Source organism: Carassius carassius, chromosome 26 (assembly GCF_963082965.1).
Source record: "Carassius carassius chromosome 26, fCarCar2.1, whole genome shotgun sequence".
NCBI classification, from domain to species: domain Eukaryota; kingdom Metazoa; phylum Chordata; class Actinopteri; order Cypriniformes; family Cyprinidae; genus Carassius; species Carassius carassius.
In genome coordinates this window covers 5,897,624-5,924,951 of record NC_081780.1, presented here as the reverse complement: position 1 = coordinate 5,924,951, position 27,328 = coordinate 5,897,624, and the positions used below count along the sequence as shown (strand labels likewise).

At 36.6% G+C, this 27,328-nt stretch overlaps 2 protein-coding genes across 3 annotated transcripts; both read left to right on the top strand.

Moving 5' to 3' along the window:
• The first annotated feature begins 361 nt into the window (after positions 1-361).
• LOC132105624 (UPF0606 protein KIAA1549-like) lies at positions 362-16,096 on the top strand. 2 transcript variants are annotated; one of them, XM_059510890.1, is made up of 22 exons: positions 362-889; positions 2,061-2,266; positions 6,420-7,724; positions 8,157-8,245; positions 8,328-8,502; positions 8,767-8,897; positions 9,031-9,217; positions 9,311-9,370; positions 9,541-9,695; positions 9,776-9,953; positions 10,954-11,138; positions 11,405-11,610; positions 12,026-12,153; positions 12,422-12,436; positions 12,524-12,750; positions 13,452-13,681; positions 14,204-14,342; positions 14,415-14,768; positions 14,850-14,902; positions 15,111-15,238; positions 15,314-15,468; positions 15,799-16,096. In XM_059510890.1, the coding sequence occupies exons 2-22, from the start codon at positions 2,164-2,166 to the stop codon at positions 16,027-16,029; spliced, it is 4,434 nt and encodes a 1,477-aa protein (XP_059366873.1). In that variant the 5' UTR covers positions 362-889; positions 2,061-2,163; the 3' UTR covers positions 16,030-16,096. The 2 variants fall into 2 exon arrangements, with proteins under 2 accessions (XP_059366873.1, XP_059366872.1); XM_059510889.1 differs by having other exon boundaries at positions 14,204-14,345.
• Positions 16,097-20,868: 4,772 nt separating this feature from the next.
• Positions 20,869-27,050, top strand: LOC132106254 (putative transporter SVOPL). The gene is made up of 16 exons (XM_059511891.1): positions 20,869-21,252; positions 22,054-22,225; positions 22,345-22,445; positions 22,535-22,633; positions 22,944-23,015; positions 23,099-23,223; positions 23,593-23,656; positions 23,742-23,867; positions 23,961-24,089; positions 24,810-24,883; positions 24,998-25,194; positions 25,287-25,398; positions 26,361-26,442; positions 26,524-26,613; positions 26,732-26,845; positions 26,949-27,050. The coding sequence occupies exons 2-16, from the start codon at positions 22,093-22,095 to the stop codon at positions 26,958-26,960; spliced, it is 1,530 nt and encodes a 509-aa protein (XP_059367874.1). The 5' UTR covers positions 20,869-21,252; positions 22,054-22,092; the 3' UTR covers positions 26,961-27,050.
• The last annotated feature ends 278 nt before the right edge of the window (positions 27,051-27,328 follow it).

The following is a 27,328-nucleotide window of genomic DNA, read 5'->3' as shown; positions in this document are numbered from 1 at the left end:
AAAGGCCTAAAAAAGGTATGTACCCTTTATAATATTATTTGATATTATTACACAACTTAAACAAATAACCATGCTATTAGTATAGTAAATCCACTTACTATAATAAAACCATGGTTAATTCCCAGGATGTTTTGGCATTTTGATGATCATGGATAAAATATAGTTAATTCGTAAATCCATGGTTAATTTTAGCAAGGGACATACTGTAAATGTGTCTATGTGTAACTATGTTACTTTTTTCAAATGGGCTTTCAAACAACAGTTTCAGTAACAAACAATAATTACATCAAAGTTCGTCACAATACGAACAAATAATCAATAATCAACCATTTAAATTGAATAAGATGAGCGTGTGAGGGTTACTAAAGGATCCTGCTGATAGCCAATGACAGTGTCTCTGTTGTTCTTTACGTTTCTTCTGAATAAATCCAAGGGGCGGTCTTCGCCGAGTGCCGCAGATATCGAGAAGGCGTAACGTTATTTCTCCTCTGTGGAGCGTCTTATGCCGAAGACATGCGCTACCAATAGTAGCTATCTTTTAGAAGCGGCTCACGTATTTATTTAAGTGGTGCAATCGGTCCAGTGTGTTTGGAGGGGATGGGATCTTGGGATATGGGCCGTGCATGGGAACAGCAAGAACCGCTTCTTTACAATTAACGTTAGATCTACACCGGATACCGGGAAATGAACCACGCACGAGCAGCGAGCTGGGTACTGTCTATACGAGAAGCTGTCAGCATAAATATATGATATGTTTAATCTGATTTGATCCCTTGCATTGATAGCATTGATATTCTCTATGTATGGCCGTTCTGTCATCATGATATCGGGGGTGTGAAGGGGCGCGCGCGTGAGCCGCATCCGCGCGACCTGCATCTCAACATGACAGGTAACGAAAATTACTCCGATGTAGCCTACTGTATCCTTGCATGTCAAAGCCCGTTTAAAAATACCGTGAATATGTGTCGTATGATCTGAGTTTAGGGAGATCCTGCCGTCTGAAGATGCTGTTTTTCCATCTTTGACCCAGTGCATGCACTTAGTCTGTTCCTACACCCGCCCTTTTCCATCTGTTCCGCTATTTATCTGCTTTAGATCTATAGCTGTACCTGTCTGACAAGATGCGCGCGATATTAATCTCACGGGAGCCTTGGGCTGCGTGCACCGATGATCTGATGATCTGTCGATATAACCCGCATACACACAGTGTAGATACTGTGACTATATGGCGTTATAGGTTTGGACAGCATTGAAATACATGAAAAAATACATGCTACTGATGAAGCATGTGTTATTGATAGATAGATAGATAGATAGATAGATAGATAGATAGATAGATAGATAGATAGATAGATAGATAGATAGATATATGTAGCCTAGTGGAACTGTATAGACTGTAAAATTATTTTTCAAGTTTTATTAACTAATGTAATGAATGAAATTAATGAAATGTAGCCATTTTTGACTGAAAAATTGTTTCACTACCATTTTTTTTACAGTATATATCAATAGAAAGATAGACCGACAGACTGTAAAAATGGTTATTAATTTTTGGTCAAATTTCCTAGCAATTTTTTTCAGGAGATAGATAGATTCATTTTGAAATCACAGACCTTTGATTGCAGACTTCGGGATCTTGACTGACTTGACTGGACACCATTTGAGTATTTCTGAAACTGTTGACACTAACGTCTGAAGAAACATCTTTAGCCATTTGCTCTTGAATCTTCTTGTCTGTAGGAAGCAAAAAAAATATAAATAAACAGTATAGGCCTATAAAACATATTATTTACCAAGATAATATATACACAGTATATCAGACTCATATATGCCAGTGTTGGATCCTAAAAACCAACATATATATATATAGGCATTGAAGGCATCATCATCATCCTATTTATATAAATAAATATATATATATATATATATATATATATATATATATATATATATAGGATGATGATGATGCCTTCAATTCATCCCACATAAAACCATGCAATGCTATTGCAATGATATTCAGCTTTAATATCTAACAGTTTATGTGTTTCTTCTTCTCACAGCAATGTATAGAAAAGGAAGGATACCAAGCAGGAAGACCTGTGGCTATCCAGGAGACATTTTATCAGGGTCAGACGGCCTGTCTTGAATAAGAAACGTGTGAAAATGGAGAGCTCTGATTCAAGGATGGAACTGAGGAGCCCGCGGCGACTGCTCGGATGTTGCGCACTTCTGCTCGCCGCAGCGATGTTGGTGGGATATGTTGCAGGTATCTCATCACAGAGTGCAGTAAAAGTTTTGCTTTAGGCTGGTACTCTTGCTTTTTTGTCACTTCCGTCACATTTCGTTTAGTTTCTGTGGACCTACTGTGAGTCAGTATCATAAAAAGCGAGCCTTTTTCATCACAGATGATTTGACCGTCAGAGGAACGCTGAGAGTATGTTTGAGTGATTCTCTCTTTGTGTGAATGACGTGTATCACAGTTAGAGGTGAAGAATGAATGGGATTCACAGTGAATTGTATTGAGATGTGTGCGAGACAGATTCTACATTGAAGAAAGCACATATCTACCCACAGAGTGAATTCTTAAAATGAAATTACCTTGAAGTGACACGCTGACTATACAGATTAGAAATGGTCGGCTTAGTTCTTGCTTGGCACTTACGAAGGACCTTTAACATCCATTGAACCTTTCCACTGCATAAAAGTTTCTTTAAAAAGGAAAATATCTCTCTCTCTCTTTCTCTCTCTCTCTCTCTCTCTCTCTCTCTCTCTATATATATATATATATATATATATATATATATATTTACATACATGTATTTATATACAGTAAATATATAGATATTATCTAAGAAGAAGAAAAAATGGCAGTTAATAAGTTGTTTTCTGAAAAGATAAATAACTAAAATATCTGCCAATGGGGTAAGAAAAATAAACTTAATTCAAAGGAAAGCAATTTTATTTTTCTTATCTCATAGGCAGATTGTTTTTATTTTTGTAATCATAAACCTTTTCACTAAATCACAAAATTTTGATAATTAGTTAGTAGTTCATATTTAAATAATTTAACAACACATTCACGTGTTCATTCACTGTTCTCAATAATAATGTCAATAATAATAATTAGTAGTAGTAGTAATAATAGTAGTTCAACTCTACTAATAAAAAATAAAGAAATATATTATGGTTGTAAATGACAATTTTATTGTCAAATAAAAACTGAATACTTTATGATTATAATAATGAAATGTGACTATTGGGTTTTTTAATCAGACTAATGTTATTAAAATATATTGCAGCCTTTGATTTCAATATTTCAATAAGCTAATAATCACACAGCCCCATTTATTTATTTTAATTCATTTGAATTACATTTTTATTATGACAAGACCTGTTAGAGATAATGTCTAAGCCATGAAGCCCCCCCCAATTTTAGACCCATATTAATATAAAATATTAATAAAAATATTATATTATATTATATTATATAAATACTAAAATATTAATAATTACTATAATGTGGATGTTTCATTAAGCTTTTTATCAACTTACAAACCCCGTTCAGGAAACCCTGCTTTAAAGTGTTCTTTAAAAAAAATGAAAAATGGTTCTTTTAAGAACCGTTCACTGAAATGTTCTTTTAAGAACCCCAAATGTTTCTCCAAAGACAGAAAATTCAATTTTGGAAGCTTTATTTTTAAGATAGTCGCTCAGTAACTGGAGACAGCAGTCTGATTACCCTGAACATGTTTACGCTGGTTACACATCACTATAAGATACAGACACACACACACACACACACACACACACACACACACACACACACGTGCGCATCCCAGACAGATGGATGAGAGTGTCTCAACGCTCTCTGAAAGGGAAGATGCAACTTTCAAATGCACACCCACTTCATCAGATACACACACACACACACACACACACACACAGTCGGAAAGGATGGGGGTTCATTAGAAGTCACACACCCTGAAGAGCCCACTGCTGGGATGGAAATGTGTACTATGGTACAACAAGCCCCCATTAAAGCCATCGATCTTGCATTGAGGAGTGTATTCTCTCTCACACACAATCTTTCTCTTTTTGTGGCTCTGCGGTATCTGATGGTCGGTATTGATGATTGGATTTAGGAACATCAAAGCTAAGTGGACTTGGGTCTATAATAATGCGCTGCTATTCATAGACATAGTTTCTCCTCTGTTTTCTCCTTTATGCCTGGGAATCTGTGTCAGTGGAATCGGCATAAGTGTGAACGTGCCCGCGTGAGCTCATTCTTTCGTTGTGAGAAATGCCTGTGTGCTCTGTAGCATACTGATGAAGCGGTCGGTGTGTGACATGCTCCTGCAACACACACGCATTAAGCATCACCATGGAAACACCTCGCCTGACCATGCCACAGAGCTATTCAGAAGACTAGTGTGTGAGACAGGGTCTCGCTTTCCCCCCGTGTGAAGTTGTGTTCTCCGTCGGGATGCTCTGACAATTAACTGAGTCTAAAGTTAATTACTGAAGTTATTTCGTATGTCGTTCCCCAGAGTGGTTCATCTCAAGGTTTTTAACACACATTAGAGTCTTCATAGATAGGATCGTGTACATGACCAGATTTAAAAGGAACAATTTATCCACACAAAAATTTAATTTCTGTCATCATTTACTCCCCCTTATGTCATTCTTTTCTAGTAGGACTTTCTTTCTTCTATGAAAGAACATATTTGTCTTTTTTTTCCGTCCATATAATGAAAGTCAGTATGGACAAATTTCTTCAAAATATCATTTTAGAATTTAATGTTATATGTGATTCTCATTTTTTTTTTACTAAGTGTAGATTTTAGTGAAGTTAAAAAAAGTTTGCATATTTGCTTACAAATTGGTTTAGTGGCCTAGACATCTGGTCAAAATAATAACTCTCCTGTTTTATATAGGTGTGTCGGGGGTAACGCATTAAAGTTAACGAGAGTTACAAAATCAGATTGCTTTTTTCAAGTAACTGGTAAAGTAACACATTACTTTTAAATTTACGAAAAAATATCTGAGTAACTTTTTCAAATAAGTAACACAAGTTACTTTGTTTTCCAATTTAGCCTGAGGCTTATTAATTTCACTTTTAGTGTGAAAAGGACCGTTACAGTTGACAAAAATATTACTTTTGGGTTTCTTGTTTTAAAAAAATAAATAAGCAATCCCAGTCAAGGCGACAAAAATTAGCCAAAAAGTAACTTCATAAAATGTAACTAAGTAACATTACCTTTATTGGAGTAACCCAATATTGTAATACACTAACTTTCCCCAACACTTCTAATAGTTTTGGTCAAAATAGTAATTCTCCTGATTTACACTTTTACTGTGTCTTTTTGGGTCCTGTCAGTGTCATTGTTCAGTTATAAATTATTATCCAGATACCTGATGAAGCAGATAGCATTGTAACAAGGAGCCTGTGGTTTTTGGTCCAGAAATGATAAACTTGCCAATTTCCATTTATATGTTTGATACCAATCTTTGGAATAAACAGTTTTACTTTTTAGTGTACAAATGTGTCATAAATACTTTGGAGATAGAAATAAATTGGGCCATCGACCATCCCATTATGTTCTTACAAGAAACACATACTGTATTAGCTAAAAACATTTGATATGTAATGACTGGCACTGCTCCAGAAATATTAATTTTATTCGAGCAGTTAGTGTCATTGTGACTCACTAAACAGATGGATTGCTATTTTCGAAAAGTGTTTTTTAACAAGATGAGCAACTTGATATCTGGCCTGAGGAAATATTACAGGGCATGTCTGTGTCTGATACCATGAAGTTTGAAGCTGTTCTACTTCAGTATATAGTGATTGAGTAAAAGTCCATATTTGCTACTAGTGATGTTGACTTCCTCTTTCTCTCTGTGCCCTCAGCTAGTATGACACACTGGCCTACTAATGTCGCTCAGCTGCACTTGTACTCCCTCGCTTCCCCACAGTGTGCCATTCAATCAGCCTTATTACCCACAAACCCTCTGTTCTGTCCTCAGTGGCCCATAATGCCGATGAATCACAGTCATATTAATAAAAGGGCAGCTCTCATAGCCAGCTTTAGTACCAAATGGCTCGTTGAAATAAAAAAAAACAGATGTGTATACACACTTCCAACACACATTTATGTTCAAACAACAACAAAAGTGAATTTTGCATCCGATTACCCCTTTAATACTCATCCACAGGACTAGTCCCCATAGAGATGTTGTTAAAAATGACTGTGTCTTGGGAACGATCTTGGGTTTCCCTGCACTCTGTGTTATGAAAGATTTGGATAAGGTGTATTTACAATCTGTCTTTCTACTGTTTGCAAATATTGAATTTTTTGTGGTTTGGTTGTGTGCCATCCTGCAGCACACTCAAGATTTTCTTTTTTTCCATTCCTAAGTGGAGCTCCCATCCAACATGTCCAGAAGGAGCCTCAATCAGCTTCCAACAAGAACACATTCACCTCCTGCCTTATCTTCATCATCATCATCATCATCATATTCTTCTCATCAATCTGAAAGAATCAGGCGTCCAGCTTATACACTTCCAGGTGCCAAACATCCCTCATTCCCTGGACGCCATGACAGTGCCTCCAGCATAGATCCCACCCCATCCCTCGGTTCCGAAGGGTCGGGTAACTTAGGTGATGGGGCCCAGGGTATACACCTGCTATTACGACCCCCAGACCTTCTAACACCCAGCCAGATGCCTCCCCTCCATGACAACAGACCGCCGACACCAGCCCCCCCAACCCTGGTGCCACCCGAAGACCAGTATCCTGTCCAATCCGCGGAGGTGGACTGGGGCTCCGGAGACTACCTTGAAACTCTTACTTTCATGGGATCAGAAGGGGAGGAGTTTTCTCTCGTCACGACCCTTCCTACGCATGGATACGATTTGTATGATACGGACGATGATGCCACGGTCAGCTACAACACAGCTTTCCCCTCTCGCCCCGTCCTGCCCCTCTCGTCAAGAGACCTTCAACCCAGCGTTACTGTAAAATATGGGACTAAGTTAAGGACAGCCCATCTTACCGATCCCCGCCTCCCATTGTCTCCTGACTCCGCCCATGCGAGCGATATGGACGATGATTTGGATTTCGATTGGGCGGAGCTTTTTCCCATTGAGCCGACTGAAATGCTGCTTCCTGATATGAACAGTTTGGAATATTACAACACATTACAAGCCAAAGAGAATGCTAGTATTGTGAGGAATAGGACGCACCCTCATATTATCCCTACGCACACTGTGGGACCCACCCACACTCCCACTGCAACTTTGGGGAAAATCCCGATCGAAATTGACTGGACAACTCCTCAAACTATTCCATCAGTAACCCCAACTCCACCCCAAAAACCTACAAAGCCTCCCATTCCATCAACCAGCGAGACCCAACGGCCTCCTGAAGGCCCAGAGAAGGGTGTTCCTTACATACCCACGTCCCATGTGGGCAAACCCCGAACATTGCCAACCGCCCTTCCTCCACCCGGCACCTTAGAGGGTCCAGTAATACAAGCCATTACGCTGAAGCCCCCTGCTACCAAACCCCGTATGACCACCATCAAAACCACCACCAGAACTACAACTACAACCACGGCCACCAAAAGCCCACCGCCTACAACTCCCAGGATTCCTCTGTCCATTGCACCCCGACAGAATGTCTGCAATATCACCAAACCGGACATGTACCTAGTCAGAGTGGGTAAGACAATTAACACAATGTAACAGTATCATACTGGTTATTAGCCAAAATTAGAGATTTTTTAGTTTATCATATTATTTATTATTATTATTGGGCATATTAATTTTGCTTTATTTTTACATTTAGTTAATTTAAAAATATTATTATTATTGTGCACATTTATTTTCTTAATTTTTACATATAATCATTTTTTTAAAAACACTAATAACATGATTTTTGATCTGTCTGTCTATCTATCTATCTATCTATCTATCTATCTATCTATCTATCTATCTAAACACACATTTAATGTTGAGATGGCTAAATTCTATTTGTTTAACTACTTTGTCATTATTATTAATTATTTTATTATATATTAAAAAATGTTATAGTAAATTTTAATTACATTAATTTGTTATCATCTCTTACAACCTTCTTGTCTGACTCTTGCAGGCATGCCTAGTGGGTCATCGGTTGCGTTTGCCAAAGCTCATGTGCGGGAGATCCTTCGACGAGAGTTCAACCGTTCAGTGGAGCTCCAGGTGAGCGGGTCAGATCACAACAGGTCACAGATCAGCTATTTATTTATAGCATCACTGATTTCTATCTGTGCTATCCATTCAGGTCCTCAAAGCCCCGCCCAATTTCATCTTCCGGGCAGTTTCCGGTCCACTGGTGTACACTGCTATCTCTGTCATTAATGCTCTCCGCCAATCAGCACACAGCACTTCCTCTTCTTCCATTCTTTCCGTCACAACTATATATGCAGTGCCTGATTACAAACATCAGGTCCACACAGGTGAGAGAGTTCGAGTTTAACCAGTGAATAAATAATGTGTTCCTTTGACTTAATGGTAGAGCATTGCATGAGCAGCGCAAAAGGTTGTGGGTTTGATTCCCAGGGAACACAAAAAAATACATAAATGTATAGCCTAAATGCACTGTAAGTCGCTTTGGATAAAAGAGTCTGCTAAATGCATAAATGTAAGATTGTGAAAATGTAACGTATGTTTTATTTAAATATGAAATATATGATTGTGACGTTAGTTAATTTGTCTTGCAGTGCTGCAGTTTGTACCAAGTCATGTGGATGTGCGTCTGTGTAGTTTCAGCGAGCGTGTAGAGAAGGGGCTACTCATGGCGTACGCAGAAGTACGCAAACGCTCACAAGAAAATGGAGATTTCACAGTTCATGTATGTAATTAATTCCAAATTCTTTACACACTTTACATGTCACTGTTTTTCCATGACATGCTTGCTAGCAATGATTCTGTGTATTACATACATTTTAAATAGTATTGATAATTCTGTATGATTGCTTGTCTAGATTGTAAATATCACTAGTAGCCTTCCTAAGGGTCAGCGGCAGCAGAAGGCACCGGTGGACATCACTTTTGCTGTGCGTGATTCTCAAGGCTTCCTAATGGGATCAGATGTGAGTGGTCACATGAGGCAGCTCAGCGCTGTGGAGTTCAGCTTCTACCTTGGTTTTCCTACCCTGCAGATCGCTGAGCGTGAGTCACAAATACACACACAGGCTCCTTGTCTCAATTTCTCATAAACTTTATTCATTTATCAGTCTTTTTATCTCAATTCTTGTCTTCCAGCTTTTCATTATCCTGAACTGAATATGTCCCACCTGTTACGCACATCCTGGGTAAAGACAGGTATGTGAGTGTAAATAATTGTAAAGTAGCTCTCACTTGACTAAAAGAATTAGTTCCATAAATACCATAAGTTTTAAATATTTAAAACCCAGTATTAGGTGAGTTCTTGCATTCTTCATGCATGTTTCTAATGCTACTTTCATTTTTGTGGATTTGTGCATGTGTTCTAGTGTTATTGGGTGTGTTGGACCAGCGTGTGAACGAGAGGACATTCCAGGCCAAAATGGAGAGGCGAATAGCACTGCTGGTTGGAGAGGGACTTGGGATCGGGGTTAGCAGTCGACGATGGAGAAGAGCTACTAGTATTGGCAACAACAGTGTACAGGTACATTCAAACACATTAGTGTATACAGTTTGTTTGTCTTTCCCACATATCACATAAGCACGAACCCTGGTGTGCCTCAGATCGTGCGGACGTCCCGTCTGAATGGCCCGGACTACCCGCTGGAGCTGGTGTATTTTGTGGAAGCAGGGTCAGGAGAAAGGCTGCCAGCCCAGGCCACTGCGGCCATGCTCAACAGACTGAACCTGCAGAGAGCCGCCATCGTACTGGGCTACAAAGTACATGGAATTCTGGCCACACGTGAGTCAAAGTGGTATCAACTAAAGGCTGTGACAAACTAAACCAACGTAAGAGAACTAGCGGCAACTGTTTTGTCGCCTTGCGTCACCTTCATCTGCCAAAAATTCGCACTTGAACACTCCACAAACACTACAGCCAACGGACAATTAGAATGTGTGTTCTGTGCCTGCTTGAGAGGAAATAACAAGTGGCAGTAGTATATATTCATCGTATGACCCCAGCTAACAGGGAACATTCTCAGAATTTGGTCTAACGTAAAGTAATGAACAAACATTTTTCCAGTAACATTAATGGAATGTTCATTCAAAGTTATTCGGTCTTTAATAATTCTCTAAATGTTTGCCCAAAAATATTTATATATTGATCATAGAACAGTTTTTCCTGAAATGTGACATTCGGCTAACATTCTGTAAATGATAAATAAAAATAAAATAAATGTAGCTACTAGCTGTTGTTTCACAATGTTCAGAGAACATTCAAAACTAACATTTTCTGAATGTTTGCAAATTGATAAAATGGAAGGTTTTCTTAACGCTAACGCAAAACCGAGAAATCGGTTTTTAAAAAATGGATGTTTTGAACATTCAGAAATAACGTTTTAAGAACCTAATGGGAACATTAGTAAAACATTAAGAGAACATTCAAACCTAACATTCCCATAATGTTTGCAGAATGATGAAATTGAATGTTTTCATAACAATAACACATGACCAAGAAAAATCGGGACATTCTTAATGTTCAGAAATAAAGTTTTCTGAACTTAACGATAACATTAGCAAAACTTCTCATATTTGTCAGCTAGGACTGTGGATATATGAGCCATAAAAATGCACCACTTGCTTTCCATTTTGAATATGAATCATGTTGATCATTTGGTCTTTGCTATCTTCATTCCAGACGTCTTTATAAAATATATAACTTTTTAATAAACTTGATTTTAAGACACTTTTTAATAAAGCAAATGAATGATTTTTTTGTGCCAAATATCACTCTGTTTCAGCGGTGGAGAAGCTAGCCCTGCCGCCCTCTGAGACTCAGCCCAGTAATGTGTGGCTGATCGTAGGAGTTGTGTTTCCAGTTCTTGTTGTCATCCTCATTATCATCATCCTCTACTGGAAACTGTGCCGTTCTGAAAAACTTGAGTTTCAGCCAGATGCCATGAGCACCATCCAGCAGAGACAGAAGGTCAGGGTCACTGTGAGTGTGTGTGAGTGTGTGTGTGTGTGTGTGTGTGTGTGTGTGTGTGTGTGTGTGTGTGTGTGTGTGTGTGTGTGTGTGTGTGTGTGTGTGTGAGAAAGTGTTGCCCACTCATAGACACTCCATGTGAAGGCACAGTGCTCATTTTTACTCACCCATGTCAAGGGCTTTTATGGAAAAATGAGCTGCATTGCAACAGTCAATTTAGCGTGTTGTATCATACTCACTGTCCATTTATGTGTTTGTAATTGTAGTTACAGCCTCCCAGTGTTAAAGGCTTTGATTTTGCTAAACTACACCTGGGGCAGCATAGTAAGGATGACATCATGATAATCCAAGAACCCGCCCCTTTGCCGGCGCCTGTTAAAGAGGCCACGCCCTCAGAGGGCGGAGAATTGAACACTCCTAAATCAAAGAGCTCATCTACAAAAGCATCCCGTGGAGCACGCAGAAGAGGCAGGTAAGAAACAGTCTGGATTGTGTGTGAGCAGCGTCTGTTTATATCAGTGTCATTTTACAAAAATTTATATTTATTTTCAGTTTAACTGTAGTTTAATTTTTGCAAGTTTTATTATGTAATTGTTATTAATTTATGCTATTTATTACTCTTTCGTTTATTTTTATTCCAGTTGTTTTTTATTCAAATATAGCAATCATAAGGGCTTCAACTCAATTTCAACTCAATCTTTATTTTCACATTTATTTCAGCCTTTATTTTTAGTTAACAATAAAAACTTTTTTATTAGATTTTTTAACACACATTTCTTATGTTTGTTTTGTTTGTTTTTTAGTTTCTAGTTTTGTGTCATTTATACTTCTTTTTTTTTTTTTTAATACTGCATATTTGCTACTATTTCTGTTAAAAAAATTTTCAGGCTGTCTCCATCTGATGGAGATTCATTAGGAAGTGAAGCATCCAGCGGTAGAGAATCAGCCGAGGAAAGCACCAGACCTGCTGTGACGCCAAGTGACAGCAAACCTCAACATCGCAAGAGCAAACATTGTATTATACGCCAAAAACACACTAATATTAATTGTACAATATATTAATTTACTATATTAGCATACTATATATTAACTATTAATAAATAAAAGTGTAATATAAAGTTGCTTTATAATGATTTGTATTGTGAAAAAAATTCTAATGTATAATTCTTATTGTAAAATAAAAACGATTATTATTATTAAAATAGTAATAAATTATTAATACAATTATTGTTTTTAAAAAAATTATATCTTTCTCTCCTCCTCTGATTCCATTGGTTCTTCAGCAAAAAACAAACTTGGTAAGTGTCTTTACCCATTGATGTTGTATCTAACATATATTGTTAGATACTAATTAATGACCTTTGACATCTGGCCTTGATCTTCAGGTGCTCAACCCGGAAGTAGTGTGGATGAGCAGTTGTCCTCATCATCCATATTTGAGCATGTGGACCGCCTCTCTCGAGGTTCGTCAGACGGAACACGCAGAGTCTCCAATAAGATCCAGCTCATCGCCATGCAGCCCATGCCAAGCCCTCCCTCACATCCACATAACCAGGCCCTGAGTCCCAACCTGACAGACAACATGCCTGACGGAGCAGAGGTCAACAGTGAGGTTAGCAGACTCCTTTTTGTATACATGTTCGTAAAAATGACAGGCTCACACCTTAGACACAGATGTGGCATTTAATTATATAATATACTAAACATCAAGCTATTTTTTCCTATAACATTAAAATATTCTACTTTTGAATTGCAAAAGCATTGCGGTTTACTGGCATACAGTTGTAACTCTTTAAATGAAAGTTAATTCAAATAATTTATTTTAATTGTTTATTGAATTTTAGAATTTATTTACTACTAATTTACTTACACATTTTTCATTAATTTACTATTTTTAATAACTAAAATGTAAATGTTAAATTTTATATATATAATAATTTAATTAATTATAAGTTGGTTTATTTTAAGTTTTTATCTGAATTGTTGCTATTTTATTAATTATTAATTCTTTCTTTTTTGGGAAGAGAAAAGTTTAATGTTTCTATTTGTTTATATCATTATTTGTAAATATAATGAAATTATATTTATTTACAAAAAAATATTCTTTTTTACTTATTTTTGTGTTTATTTATTTATTAAAATTAGTACAGTCTAAATACATTTCTATCCTGTTTATACTTGTATTTATTTTCAACGTTAAGCACATATTTCCTTTTCCTTGTAATTCCTGATTCAATAACTTATGTATCAGAAACAGAATATTCAGCAAATATATAATCTATAAAAAAACATTCATAACCCATTCTGACGCAGATCCAAGTGGCCTTAAGGCATAAATCCGAGATCGAACACCATCGCAATAAGATCCGCCTGCGTGCGAAGAGAAAGGGCCACAACGAGTTTCCCTCCATGGAGGACATCATGGCAGCGTTCTGCGACAGCTCCGAACAGCACCGAGTGTATCAACAAGCTCAGGAACAGATACACAAGATCCTGCATCCTGAAGAAAACACACCTTCATCGTGCAGAGAGCCACGAAAAAGGTCAGCATAATAAATCCCACTTCTACTATCTGGAATGAAACTCTAGATGGTGCAGTCCAATAGGACTAACTCAATCTGACCTAATGAAATCATTATCACATGGCACAGCTGATTGGTTGACTCCTGTATCGGCAGCCAATGAGCTAGCTGCTCAACATTCAAATATGTCTAGTGCTTTCTGTAGCAGTTGCAGCGTGCTTTAGAAACCCTCCACCTTCCCCAGCTCCACCTGTATTGATCTGCTACGGGATGATTCATGTATGCTATATGGGGGTTATTTCATGTGCGTTATATTTGCAGCAGAAGTATTTCTTACATGTTCACAGCAGCATGTCATGGATGTACTGGCAGTCACAAGTCTATGTATTTGCTCTGCCGCAGCAGCAACATTAGCAGATCTATTCCACCAAGACCAAACACATTAACATTGTCATGTGCATTACCATGCCAATCCCTCCGAGAGTGGTCAGAACTAGAGTTTGCGATCCAGGAAAGTGAATGCAATTTGTTTGTGAATTGCAGCTCTAAGGGAAGACGCTCTCCCAGACACAGACAAAGACAGAATTTGAGTGGAAGCGGAAGTCTGAGAGACAAAGATCGCCTGATTTGCGATGGAGATGCCACGTATAGGAAGTACCCCGGGGTCAACAATGTGGCCTATGTGGTAGGGCACACACATGCACATGCCTTCACTCAACTGAGAAACACAAACTCACCACTCCTCTTACTGTAGTCTGATGCAGATCAGCTCCCAGATGCAGGAAGCCCTTCTCCTACTGATGAGGTGTTTTTAGACCCTGGATCGCCGCCGTCTGACCCCGCCCCTGCCCCGCCCAGCTACGTCCCTCCTCAGCCAACCATAGAAGAAGCCCGGCAACAGATGCACTCTTTATTGGATGACGCATTTGCTCTGGTCTCACCTTCTTCTCAAGGAAGCCCTGCTCCTCTAACATTCACTGGCGTTACGGCGGTCACTGGTGTCGGAGGAATCAGCCCCGGTCAACCCTCCAGCCCATCCTTATGTCCTTCACGCCAGTGGGTCTCCTCTTCTTACCCAGAAGCCCCTATACACAGTCCTTTCTCAGCGGTGAGGGACTGTAGACATTTGAATGATGGAATCTGAATCCAAGTAATGTGAAATTTAATTTAGTTTCTCTCTGCTTTGTAGAGGTATGCTGAGTTAGGAATGTCTCCCACATCGGTTCAAGGTTTACTGCAGAGGTGAGGTGGATTTTGGGAGGTTTTATGGAATAAACTAGCAAGAAAAGTGAAAATGCATGTAAACATGAACGTGAAGCATAATGTTCAAAATAAAAAGTTTGAGTACAGAAAAGCAAATATGCTGCCTTATGCCACATTGTCTACTCTTAAATATTCATCAGGTGGAGATATAATTTTTACTAAGCAGATTGTTTGTATTACTTGACAGCCAGACGCAGGGCTCTGGATATGTGGTGTCAGCAGAGATGCAGTCAGATCCTGGATTCTCCAGCAGGGGGCAGTATGGAGAAGAGATGCCATCGTCTTCTCGGCCACGACCAGTAGGGGGCAGCACAGGTAACGGTCTTAATTGGTATTTGAACGTTTGGTTTCAGTTCTATGACCATTTCTATCTGTTGTGTGTGTGTTTAGGTGCACAGTTGCATCAGCTGACACAAGTGGGCTTGTCAAGTCAGATTGGACTGTATCCTGGAGTTGGCCGTAGTGTATCTGGACCTTCAGGATCAAGCTGGGCCCATTACCGCTCAGATGAGGAGATTTCCAGACCAGGATCCAACCGAGAGGCTGTAAATGAAACATGCACATTCATAACAGTATATCATAGTATATCATAAAATATGGGACGTTATAAAAATTCCACAACTAATGAAAGCAATTATATAATTTAATTTGTTTAATTTTATGTAATCTTTTAAGTTAATTCATAAAAAATATTTTAATTGTTTATCAAATTTCATATATATTTATATATAATTTATTAATGTATATATAAAATCTATATTTAAATTTATATATATATATAATCTGTATTTAAATGTAATTTATCTATATCTATATTTTAAATGTGTGTATATATATTTATGCATTTTTTCTTTCTCCCTCTCTGTTTCTCACAGATACTGACATTCCCAGAGTACTCTTCATCACCAGTATTCCAGATGCCTAGGATGATCCTACAGGATCCCACAACACCCCAGGGTCACCTGGACGCCTCGAGCGCTGGGTACATCGCCCCTGAGGAGCGTTCTCCACCCCCCCAATCCTCTGCCTCTCTCATCAAGGCTATCAGGGAAGAACTCCAGAGACTTTCTCAGAAACAGGCTGCTGTTGTCAGCTACCAGAGTTGAAAAAGACCATCCCAAAAACCCCAGCTCTGGTTAACTTCCCAATGTACCACATAAACAAACTCACAAATCCCAACACAGCTCCATGATGAGAAGCTGCTTTACACAAGATCCGAACCAAAATCTTCAAATTCAAGTACGGCTGGTCTGTTACATATGAAGAATTACTCGCAATCCTCCATACTGGTATTGCCAAGACATCCACGATTCAAATTCCACTGCTGACATGCAGAAAATAAACTTAAGTACTCTCTTCTATAATTCACAAAGAAAAAAAAAAACTCATGTCCAGACTGTTTAGAAAATAGACAAAGTTTCCGCATATTCAGACTCTCAATTTGCATGCTGAGAGCTGTGACAGTAGTTAATGTGAAAATCCCTTCCCTTCAGTTCCATGGCTCTCAAAGTGCTTCCTCCAAATGGGTCATCTTCATGTCTATGGATTTCCTCTGGTGCTAATACCACAATTCATTCCTGCCCAAAAACTTTCCTTTCCTGTTCTCCCATTTATCCAAGACGGCTTATCAAGTGGAAAATGTGCTCTGTTCCAAAACCTAGTTAGCTGCTCAATGTGAAATCTGTTCCAAAGGTCCAAAGGTCAACTTAATCATGTTCGCTTAAAACATACTTAAATATGTTTTAACCAAAAAGTTATATTTTATTTGATAATATTCATTAAAACTAGATATTATCTATATATTATCAATTTATGTATTTTTATACTCATTGTATCACATTGTTAGCTTAGCAACATGCTAACAGGCCAAACCCTGAACAGAGCAAGAAAAATGTTGATTATAAAGTATTATTTCATTCTATAACATTCATAAAAACATTAAATATATTATTTGACTCAACGTTTGTGAGTTTTATATATTTTTTTACTTATTTAAAATATCATGCCATTAGCTTAGCAACATGCTAATGTCAAACCCTGGCCAGGGCAAGAAAAATGTTGATTATACTTTGTATTTGATAAGCTATATTTAATTCGGTACTGTTAATCAAACCAACGTGTGATATTGTTTAGGTTTGTACTTATTGGAATCTCATCTCATTAGCTTACAAACATTCAAAATTGGGATGGGACAAGAAAAATGTTGATAAGCTATATGTAATTCGATAACAATCATAAAAACTTCAAATGTGTTCTGGACCCAGGATTTGCGAGCACTGTATATTTTACTTAGGCCTAATAGAATAACACACTGTTAGCTTAGCAAAATGCTAATATAAAACTCTAGACGGAGCAAGAGATATTATGATTGAAATGTAATAACTCATTCACTAACATAAAATCTTACATTTGTACCCAACATCTCTGAGTATTTCTATACTAATTAGAGTATCACGCCATTAGCTTAGCAACATGCAATTGAAATCCATTACAAAATCGAGTCTGTCTGTGATGAAGTTCAGAATAAGCCACTTATTAGGTTCCATGACACTGTCTTTGTAGACAGTGCTGTAGCTCACTAGGTTTTTGAACAGAGCTAATATCTGTCACAGTCTTCAGGTTTTGCCTTACATTTGAGCTCTGGTTACTTCAGACTCTGCGGGGGAGGGAAGAAGAGTTTTTGTTGGGATCGTAAACACTGAAGTGAGTTTCTGGTTCAACCCACATGTGGAGATGATTGACATGCGCCCTCAGCTGCTGACCAGCATGGTTCCCATACCGATAACATCATATTATTTTGTCCAACCCGTCTGCATCTGAAGAGAGGTATCAAAGCAAGCATTCACGATGCCCGTGTTTATTCTTTTAAGCTCTTTTTGCAAGTGGGTTTTGAATATTGGCTGTCCAATCAGTTCTTTTTAAAGTAGTTTCTCAGTTTATGGATATTCATTTTGCACATTTTCTCATCTTTGCACATTCATATCATTATGATGATGGAAGTCAATCAGTTAAAGAGTTTAGTGGAAAAGAGAGACAACTATACAGTAACTATATGAAGAAAGATACAAGTGAGTTCATATACAAAAGTGTTCCTGTAGCTCAATTGGTATTGCGCTATCAAGCGCAAGGTTGGGTGTTCAATTCCCCGGGAACACATGATAGGTAAAAATTGATAGCCTGAATGCACTGTAAGTCGCTTTGGATAAAAGCATCTGCTAAATGCATAAATTTAAATTTAATTTTTAAATATATGTATATATATATATATATATATATATATATATATATATATATATATATATATATATATATATATATATATATATATATATATATATATATATATTATATATATATTTATATATATATATTGCAAATTGATGTATTAACTCATTGAGCACAATCTGATTATATGTTAGAATATATGTTAAGCATATTAGATTGTATTTATTTTATATTGTTATGAAAGTGTAATGTTTTAAAGGTGTGGGAAAAGTGTTGCTATGGGACTAAAAAAACAAAAGACCAAATCACTGTTGAGGAATATAGTTCATTTAGCTTCGTAATTCAGTAGGCATTTGCAATGTATTTTCATGTATTTGGTCATGTGGATTTGCACAGAGGTATTGTAACGATTCCTATAAGGAAATGTGTTGAGGTTAAAGGCCTTGATCAGTATTCTGTTTTAAATAAATTTAATCCTATTTTTATTAATCTCTTTATTTTTTTAGATTAGATTTTTTTTCTAATTATTATTTTTTTTTTTTGTACTGGGTTTCCACAACTGGTAATATCATTGAAATATTGTGTTTGAAAATTGTTCATTAAAAGATCAAATCTGATGTAATTAATATAATATTTTCTAGAGTCCTACAAGTTATTTTATTAACTTGAAATAGTTTTTTTGCGAGTGCAATAAAATGCTTTTAAAAATCCATATCCAATAATCACAAATGACTTGAAAGTTCATGGAACAAAGAGTTGTGGAAACCCATTTCTTTCTTCTTTTTTTATTTCTTTCTCTCCTTAATATTTCTCTTTTCTTGCTTCTATCATTTTCCTTCCTTTCGTTCTTTCTGTTTTTCTATCGATCATGACTCCTGGAAGGCCTTAAATGGGGATGCATGTGAAGTAATGGATTATGCTTTATTTCTTCCTTGTTTATTTTGTGTGCTAATGTCTTGATGGGCATGCTAATAATCTAAAAATATTGAAAAATACAAACAAGCTTGATAGAATTTAGCCTACGTTGAAAGACTACTATGTAATGGTTTATGAGACTAAAAACCAGTGGTCAAAGCACAGAGAAACCATCCTGATCATCATCAAAAGAAAAAAAAAAGTATTTTGTCATTTATAAACCTGAATAATATTTTTGAAAGTATTTAAAAAATCAATATTTACGACTAAAATATATCATATATAAAGTGTATTAATATGTAAATGGACATTTCTCCATATTTAAATATTCAGTATGTAGTCTACAGTTGAACAGTAAGATCGAGGCAAACATCATTGGTAGACCCTCTTTCCCACTGCAAAGACCAACTGGGATTTATATATATATATTTATTTATTTATTTATTTTGCTTATTTTTTTAACTGTATGCATTAATAAACGACTAGGTTGAGAATAACTGTCATATTTACAGTCATTTGATTAACATGGTGCTACTCAACGTGTGTGTGTGTGTGTGACTCTCTGAAACCATCAAAACCTTACAGCACTGAACTAACCTTAATCACATTTATAGCAATTTCAATGTACAAATTCTAAAATTAACTGAATGCAACGTGTGTGTGTGTGTGTGTGTGTGTGTGGGCAATAGTATACCTCCCCTTGTCCCTATGTTGGTGCCATAGAGGATGTAATAGGAATGTAAACGAAGTCTTACAGAAAGTTCATTTTTCATTTCATGTAAACTACCTGAAATGTAACAATATTCTCATCTTTTTGTTGAAGATGCTTACACCATCTTTGTGATCCTATCGGCATACGTATATTCCTCTCATTCTGTCTTATTTCTTTCTCTCTTGGTCTCTGCCAACTGCATCCAAGTATTTGATGTTTAATGTCTCTATATTGTTGTGTAAATTAAATAATAAACAATGTGCCGTCAATGATGTCTCTTTTGTGTCAGTGCTGGGTAACGGTCAATTGTTTTGTAATCTGCAATGCAGAATACATCTACAAAGAAGATATGTATTTGAAGCTATTGGTTTTATCGGTCTATGTTTTACTCAATAGATCAATATTCAGATATGGTTGATAATAAGGCTTCAATAAAAATAAAATCGTATAAAATACAATGGGCCAATTTATAACAAGTAAACAAAACATACCAGTGATTTATTTACTTTTCTTGTAGTCAAATAGGTTAATGTTTTACCTAGGCTATTCATTAAGAGTAGACTCCCTAGACATGTGCACATATTACCTAAACGATATACAATGCTTCTTTCTAAACTTTCAAGACTAAATTTAGTACTTAAAGTTTGGGCTATTTTACGTAGTGATTTGCTGACTCGTAAACAATTGTTCGGACTGGTCTGTAAACACGTTAAACGTAAATGAAAAGGATTCGACTCAGAAGAAAGATTCATTCACGAATCGGACATCACTACTTTGCGAATGAATTGAATGTTGCCAATCGGGATATTTTCACCACTCCCTGTTCCCTAAAAAAACCTGTAACATTACTCATGTCACCTGCCTAACAGGTCCGAGGAATTACATTGTTTTCTTTTACGTGAATCCATATGTAGCCTACAATATAAACAGTGTCCACAGCACTGTTTACAAGATATAGGTCAGTAGAGTAAGGAGAAAAGCAAAACTGGCCTAAACCTGTTTGTCCACTTTTACTAAATAGCCCTCAGTTCCTTTAAATACAGCAAAGAAACCCGATCTCCTCAGAAAAAAAAGACATGGCCCTTTAAATGCTAAGCCGAACCCCTTCTATAGAGAAGTGTGTGACGTGGTTTACCTGTCGGCAGGTGTATTCGGGTGTTACTGCGGGAGCGGCGGGTGATGCATCTTTTCAAAGGGAGTTTTAACATTCTTACAGAGACAGACGTTAGATTATAGTACATTCGTAATAGATACATATTGGATTTATAGTTTTGAAATCTGCTGGTCCTATTTTATCAGCGCTTCGTGAGACTGATTTGCATAAATCGCTGAAAGGTTTTGACAAAACATACGGGAATTCTCGAACAGGTGACTGTAGGGGAAGTACAGTAACTAATCTGGATGAGATGTGATGGGAAAAGCGTCGACATGACAGAAAATCGTGTTTGATGACCTCAATTCATCATCTGATGTTATAGTAAGCATTTATTTTATTATTCTCACATACTCAGACATTTCTAAAATAAATGTATTAAATGTTTTTTGATGTAGCCTACTTTTGTCCCTCAAAAATATGATTGTGACAAAATTAATACAGAACTTTAAAAATACAGTCAGTAAAGGTCTCAAGAAGTCATGAAATGCTACTGAATGATTATCTTATCCATATACCATTATATTTGCTTAGTAATGTTATCAAATAATATAATGATATTACCAAGGTATTTGTCCAAGAAATTAAGGTGTAACCATTGTTCTTGTCCAAAAATTGTATTGTCATGGTATGTGTGTAATATAACCATGATGTAGGTGCAACAAAATAGACCAGTGCCATGTTCAAAAACATGGTTTAACAATGTTTAAGACCAAAAAAAACATATTACCTTGGCACTATGTTTAACAGCTATGTTAAAACCATAATTTATTTGATTTGATTTTATAATCACAAGAAAATATGGTGTAACCATTGTTCATGTACAAAAACAGTATTACATGTCCAGAAACATGTTGTAACCATGGTGTATGTCCAAAAATAGGCGAATACCATGGTACTGTGTCAGAAAAAAATGGTATAACCATTTTAAATGTCCAAAACATAGTATTATCTTTAATGGTTTCCAGAAATATGATGGTATGTCCAAAAATAACCAGAAAAACGTGGTATTTTCTTGACACCATGTCCAACACATAAATTATAACCATCATACTTTCATGTAAATATTGATTTATTACTTTTCGGTCTACCTTTTTGTTAACATAAAAGTTTTACCCTTTTCAGTGCCTACTATTCAGGAAATAAGTAGACTTTTCAAACAGGATGGCATTAAAGCGTTCGTCTTCCATGAAGACGCAGCTGGTCGATGCCATCCAGCTTCAGGAAGTGGAGCTGGAGGAGGAGATCAACACCAATAGCAGTAATAACTCTCCTGCTGAAGCTACGGAGGCCAAAGGTGAAGAACAAACCAACAATACAACTAAAACAAAGCACTTGTGTTTATACTACTCTGCTTGTGAGCAGCCAAGTAACATTCATAACATAGTCATCTCAACTGATTTTTGACTTCTGTAGCCCAAGCAGAACCAAAATGCTACACCGTGGAGGAGGCTGTGGAGAGCATCGGCTTCGGACGCTTCCATATATTGCTTTTTGTCATCATGGGCAGTGCCAATGTAAGAAAACTGCATCTTTGTAATTCATTAACCAGCATACTGTGTTTTCACTGTTTACACATTTCATTGCTGATGTGCTGTGTGTGTAGATAGTGGAGGCGTTGGAGATCATGTTGTTGGCTGTGGTTTCTCCTGAGATCCGCTGCGAATGGCATCTAGAGGATTGGCAGGTGGCCCTCGTCTCCACGGTGAGGAGCTCGTCCAATCAGATCCCTTTATTTTGTTTTCGCTCTAAAGTTTGAAAGGAATGGAATGTTGTAGTGCAAGATACGCACATGTGACCGTCTGACTAGTTTGGTATCTTTTTGAAAGGGAATTTCATGTTAAAAACTAATTTCTGTCCCAGATTTATATGCAAACTGAGAGAAATTGTTGTGTAAAATACTTGCACACCTTTTTCCTATACACTTTTTTTTCTATAAGATAAAGAAATAATCATTATTATTATATATAATCATTATATATACTTATTTAGTTTGTGTATGTGTATGGTTTTAGATGGTGTTCCTCGGTTTCATGGTCTTTGGGGTCCTCTGTGGCTATGTTGCTGACAAATATGGACGTTGGAAGGTCTGGCGATGTTTCATTTGACACATAAGTGCTAGAGTGTGGATTTTGGGTAAATTGTTGAAAAGATTTGTTTTTGTGCACAGGTGGTGTTTGGAGGCTTTATATGGGCATCATATTTTTCTCTGCTCACTTCATTCTCTCCATCTTATGGCTGGTTCATCTTCCTACGCTGTATGGTGGGCTGCGGTGTCGCGGGAACATCTCAGGGGTGAGATTGTGCAGATATTTCCTCATCATTTACATATGTACAGAAAATCTTTTTCCTTTTTCAGGCCTGGACAGTTATGGAAACTGATTAAATCTTTGAAGTCATATACATTTATACATGTATATAAAGGCTTAGAAATGTTGATGTGTGAGCGAATTGTCCTTTTATTTTAAACTAACTGGTTCACAAACTGTTTCACAAATAGATTTGAATGATTCATTAATGATATTTTTTAAATCTTGAGCCAGTAATAACTGGGAATTTCACTGATCACAAACTGTGGCGGCCTTGATTTTCTAGTATGCATAATAACAGTGATTCAAATGCATTGAATTATTCTTCAAATTATTTGATATTTTCTTTCTAAAGGTTTGTCTTAAAGACTGAATTCATCCCGGCCAAATACAGAGCGTATCTGCTGCCTCTTGCCTCAGTGAGTGCAAAATGTAAAGTTATGTTTGACCTTCAACTGGGAAACCTGGGAAACAATACTGACCTTACCTGTGATTGGTTGACAGATCTTCTGGATGCTGGGATCTATGCTTATTATTATTCTCGGCATGACGGTGGTGCCCACAATGGGTTGGCGCTGGATGATCCGTTTTTCTATCATCCCCAGCATCATTCTCATTGGACTCTTCATGGTGAGTTTTGTTTAAATAGTGCTGAAACATGCTGGGGAAAATGGAAGTAGATGTTTGTCTTTGACTTACTTGCGCACTCTTTTCCTTTTTTAGTTTATTCCTGAGTCTGCACGGTTCCAGGTCTCAGCAGGGAACATACAAGGAGCTATGTCTACACTTACCTGGATCGCAAAGATGAATGGCGCCATCTTACCTGAAGGAGAACTACGGGAACCTGAAGTGGTGAGTATGAGAAGTTCCTTTTTCTTTATCTGTGTCTTTTATGACTCTAACAGTATCAGTTAAGCAATAAGCAAAAGTAAATAAAATATAAATAATTTTATATTGCTAAATATAATTTTCAGCAATATATAGATAGATTATATTATAAGGATGCTCTGATAGTAAAAATGTAGGACAAAAACTATAAGCCAATAGTTAATTGTTTTCAAATTATGATAGCAACTTGTAAATGACCAATATAAAAATTAATAATTTTAATTTAGGCATCACAGCATAGCAAAGTGTATGGAAATTTTGCTCGAGATCACATTATAACATTTAACGATCACATTTTCAAGATGAGAAACGTCATTAGGACATTTAAATAAAATAAAAAAATAGTGAAAATGACCATGGCAAAATTAAATATACAATATTTACGGATAAATAAAAAATATCAGCCAATAACCAATATGGTGCAGATATAGTGTACATTATTTAAAAAATATAGACAGACTCATATCCTATACACACAGATCTACTTCTTTATGTAATGTGTAATAATGAAGCCAGATTTCAAAATATATAAATAGTTTGAGACAGTAGGTTTGTTTTTATTCAATGGTTATGAAGTGAAGTAAAAAAAAGGCACTCATCTCTCTCATCTAATGATCATCTTTGCATGTATATGAGTGAGTGTAAACGCACTTGAGTGCAACTAACAGGACTGTTTGTATTCAGACAGAAAGAGGAAATGCTGTCACTCTGATCAGCCCTGCTTTTAGAAGAACATCACTTTTGCTGTGGTATTCATGGTAATGTCCGACACACTTCCCTTTGGTTTGTTTCTTTGGTGTTGTGTGTGTGGAATCAGCAAATACACTTGCTTGGTTACTGTGCTAGATGTTTGAAACATTGTTCTTCCACAGGTTTGTGGCCTCCTTCTCCTATTATGGCTCGGTTCTGAGCAGTTCTGAGTTATTGGAGAAGAATCTTCTGTGCATGAGGGACGCTGATCCAGAGCACCAGATCAAACACAACCAGGAGGAGGCGCTGTGTTACTGCATCCCATTCAACATGGCTGATTACCAGACTCTCCTCATCAGCTGTCTAGGCGAGGTGGCACGTGAGTGACATTTGACCTTTCACTCAATCTGGTTTCACATACTCAGTGTGGTCGAATGTTAATGTATGTATTTCCATGTGTTTCCTCTTCAGTCATACCCCTCAATATTTGCTTGTTAAATATATTTGGGCGGAAGCCCAGTATGGCCATACTTCAGGTGATGTCGGCCGTTTTCTTCATGCTTGTTAATATTTGCACAACAAGGTCAGTATATTTTTCATTTGTTCTGTAAAATGATTTCAAATGCTTTTCATCAGGGTTATTATTGTTAACCATAACTAAAAGTATAAAAAGCATTTTTGTTATTTAATTTATTTACATATACTGTATATATATATATATATATATATATATATATATATATATATATATATATATATATTTATTTATATATATATATAAACACACACACACACACACACACATTTATTTAATAATATTTAATATTTAGCCTTTTTTCCCCAATGAGTTGCCAAGGCATAATTTTTTTACTAAAATAACCAAAACTGAAATAAATTTAATAACAGCTTTACAGATATATAAAGAACGAAAACTAATAAAAATTTAACAAAAACACAACAGAATTACTAAAATGTCAAATAAATTGAAAGCAGCAAATATATATATACATTTTATAAATATAAATATTTAAAATATATACTAGTTCGGAATATTTCAAATATATATAAAATATAAAGCTGTAATATATTAACGATATTAAAATGACATTGCGATTCACTAGTCCCACTTTACATCACAGTATTTATTTTATTGCTTTTTGTTTGTAATTCTGTGTGCACTTAATGTTTAAATATATTTTGTACCTGCTTGTAATAACATACTGCTTTTATTATTGCTGTAGTAATTAATTATAGTGCCATATGTGTTTAGATACTATTAGTGTTCTTTGTGTTCAATGCAAAAAGTGAGTTGTGTATGTCTAGATTGTCTTTAAAAAATAAAATCGCTTTACATATTGTATGTATACTATAAACAGTGTACATAAACTATGCTGAAGATATAATAAAAGTAGTACGATAGTATGCTTGTATGCACAGTCAGTTACTCACAATAATGGTGTTCAAACCTATAGTGGCCCTCCTGTGACCACATGTTAGAAGTGCAGTTGAAGTAGAAAACTGAAAAATGTTTCTCTCCCTCTGCAGGTTTGGTTTCACTGTACTGCTCTTCCTTCTCCGCTCTGTGGTTTCCATGAATTTTAATGTGGTCTACATTTACACAGCAGAGGTGAGACCCGACGTACAGTATGAACACTCCACTTACAGTACTCTTGAAGAGTTCACCACAAAATTTGGTGTTTGTGTACAGGTTTATCCCACGGCTGTGCGCTCGATTGGAATGGGCTTTTGCACATCCTTCAGTCGAGTTGGAGGAATGATCGCACCTTTTATTGCACAGGTGCTCTATGTGTTTTACTTTGCATATGTGTGTGTGTGTACATAAAGATTTGTGTTCAAATGTGTGCTCAACACATTTGATTTACACAAAGATAACACTGTGTTTGCGTGTGTCATAGGTGTTAATGTCTAGGTCTGTAATTCTGGCCCTGACACCTTTCGCCACAGCGTGTGTGATTTGTGCATTAGGAGTGGCATTTTTGCCCATTGAGACCAGAGGACGTGCATTACTGGTAAGAATCGTCATATTTTCTCCTACATTTCTCAAAACAATTTTAAATGAGGTCAAACTGAGAGTTTAGCATCTTGACATTTTGCTTTGTTGCTCTATTTCAGCAAGATGCCTGAAATACACCTGATGGAAATGAAGGACAATTGCACTTTTGTAACATAACATGATCACATATTAAAGCTGGGACAATTTTCTATGAATTTTAATATTGCCTGTGTTGTGTTTTTCATGAATAATTTAGCAAAATCTGTTAAAACACTATTTTCTGTGTTAACATATTTTAACTGGAAGTTGGATTGGGATTGGGATCCATCAAAACCACAATTTAGCATTTCTGCATTTAGCAGACGCTTTTATCCAAAGCGACATACAGTGCATTCAGGCTAAATTTCGTTTTTTTACAATAACAGCCCCTTGAGGGAGACATTACGCTCTTTGTGTGTTCGGCAGGGATTGAGACAGTCAAAAGTGTGGCAGTGTTTAA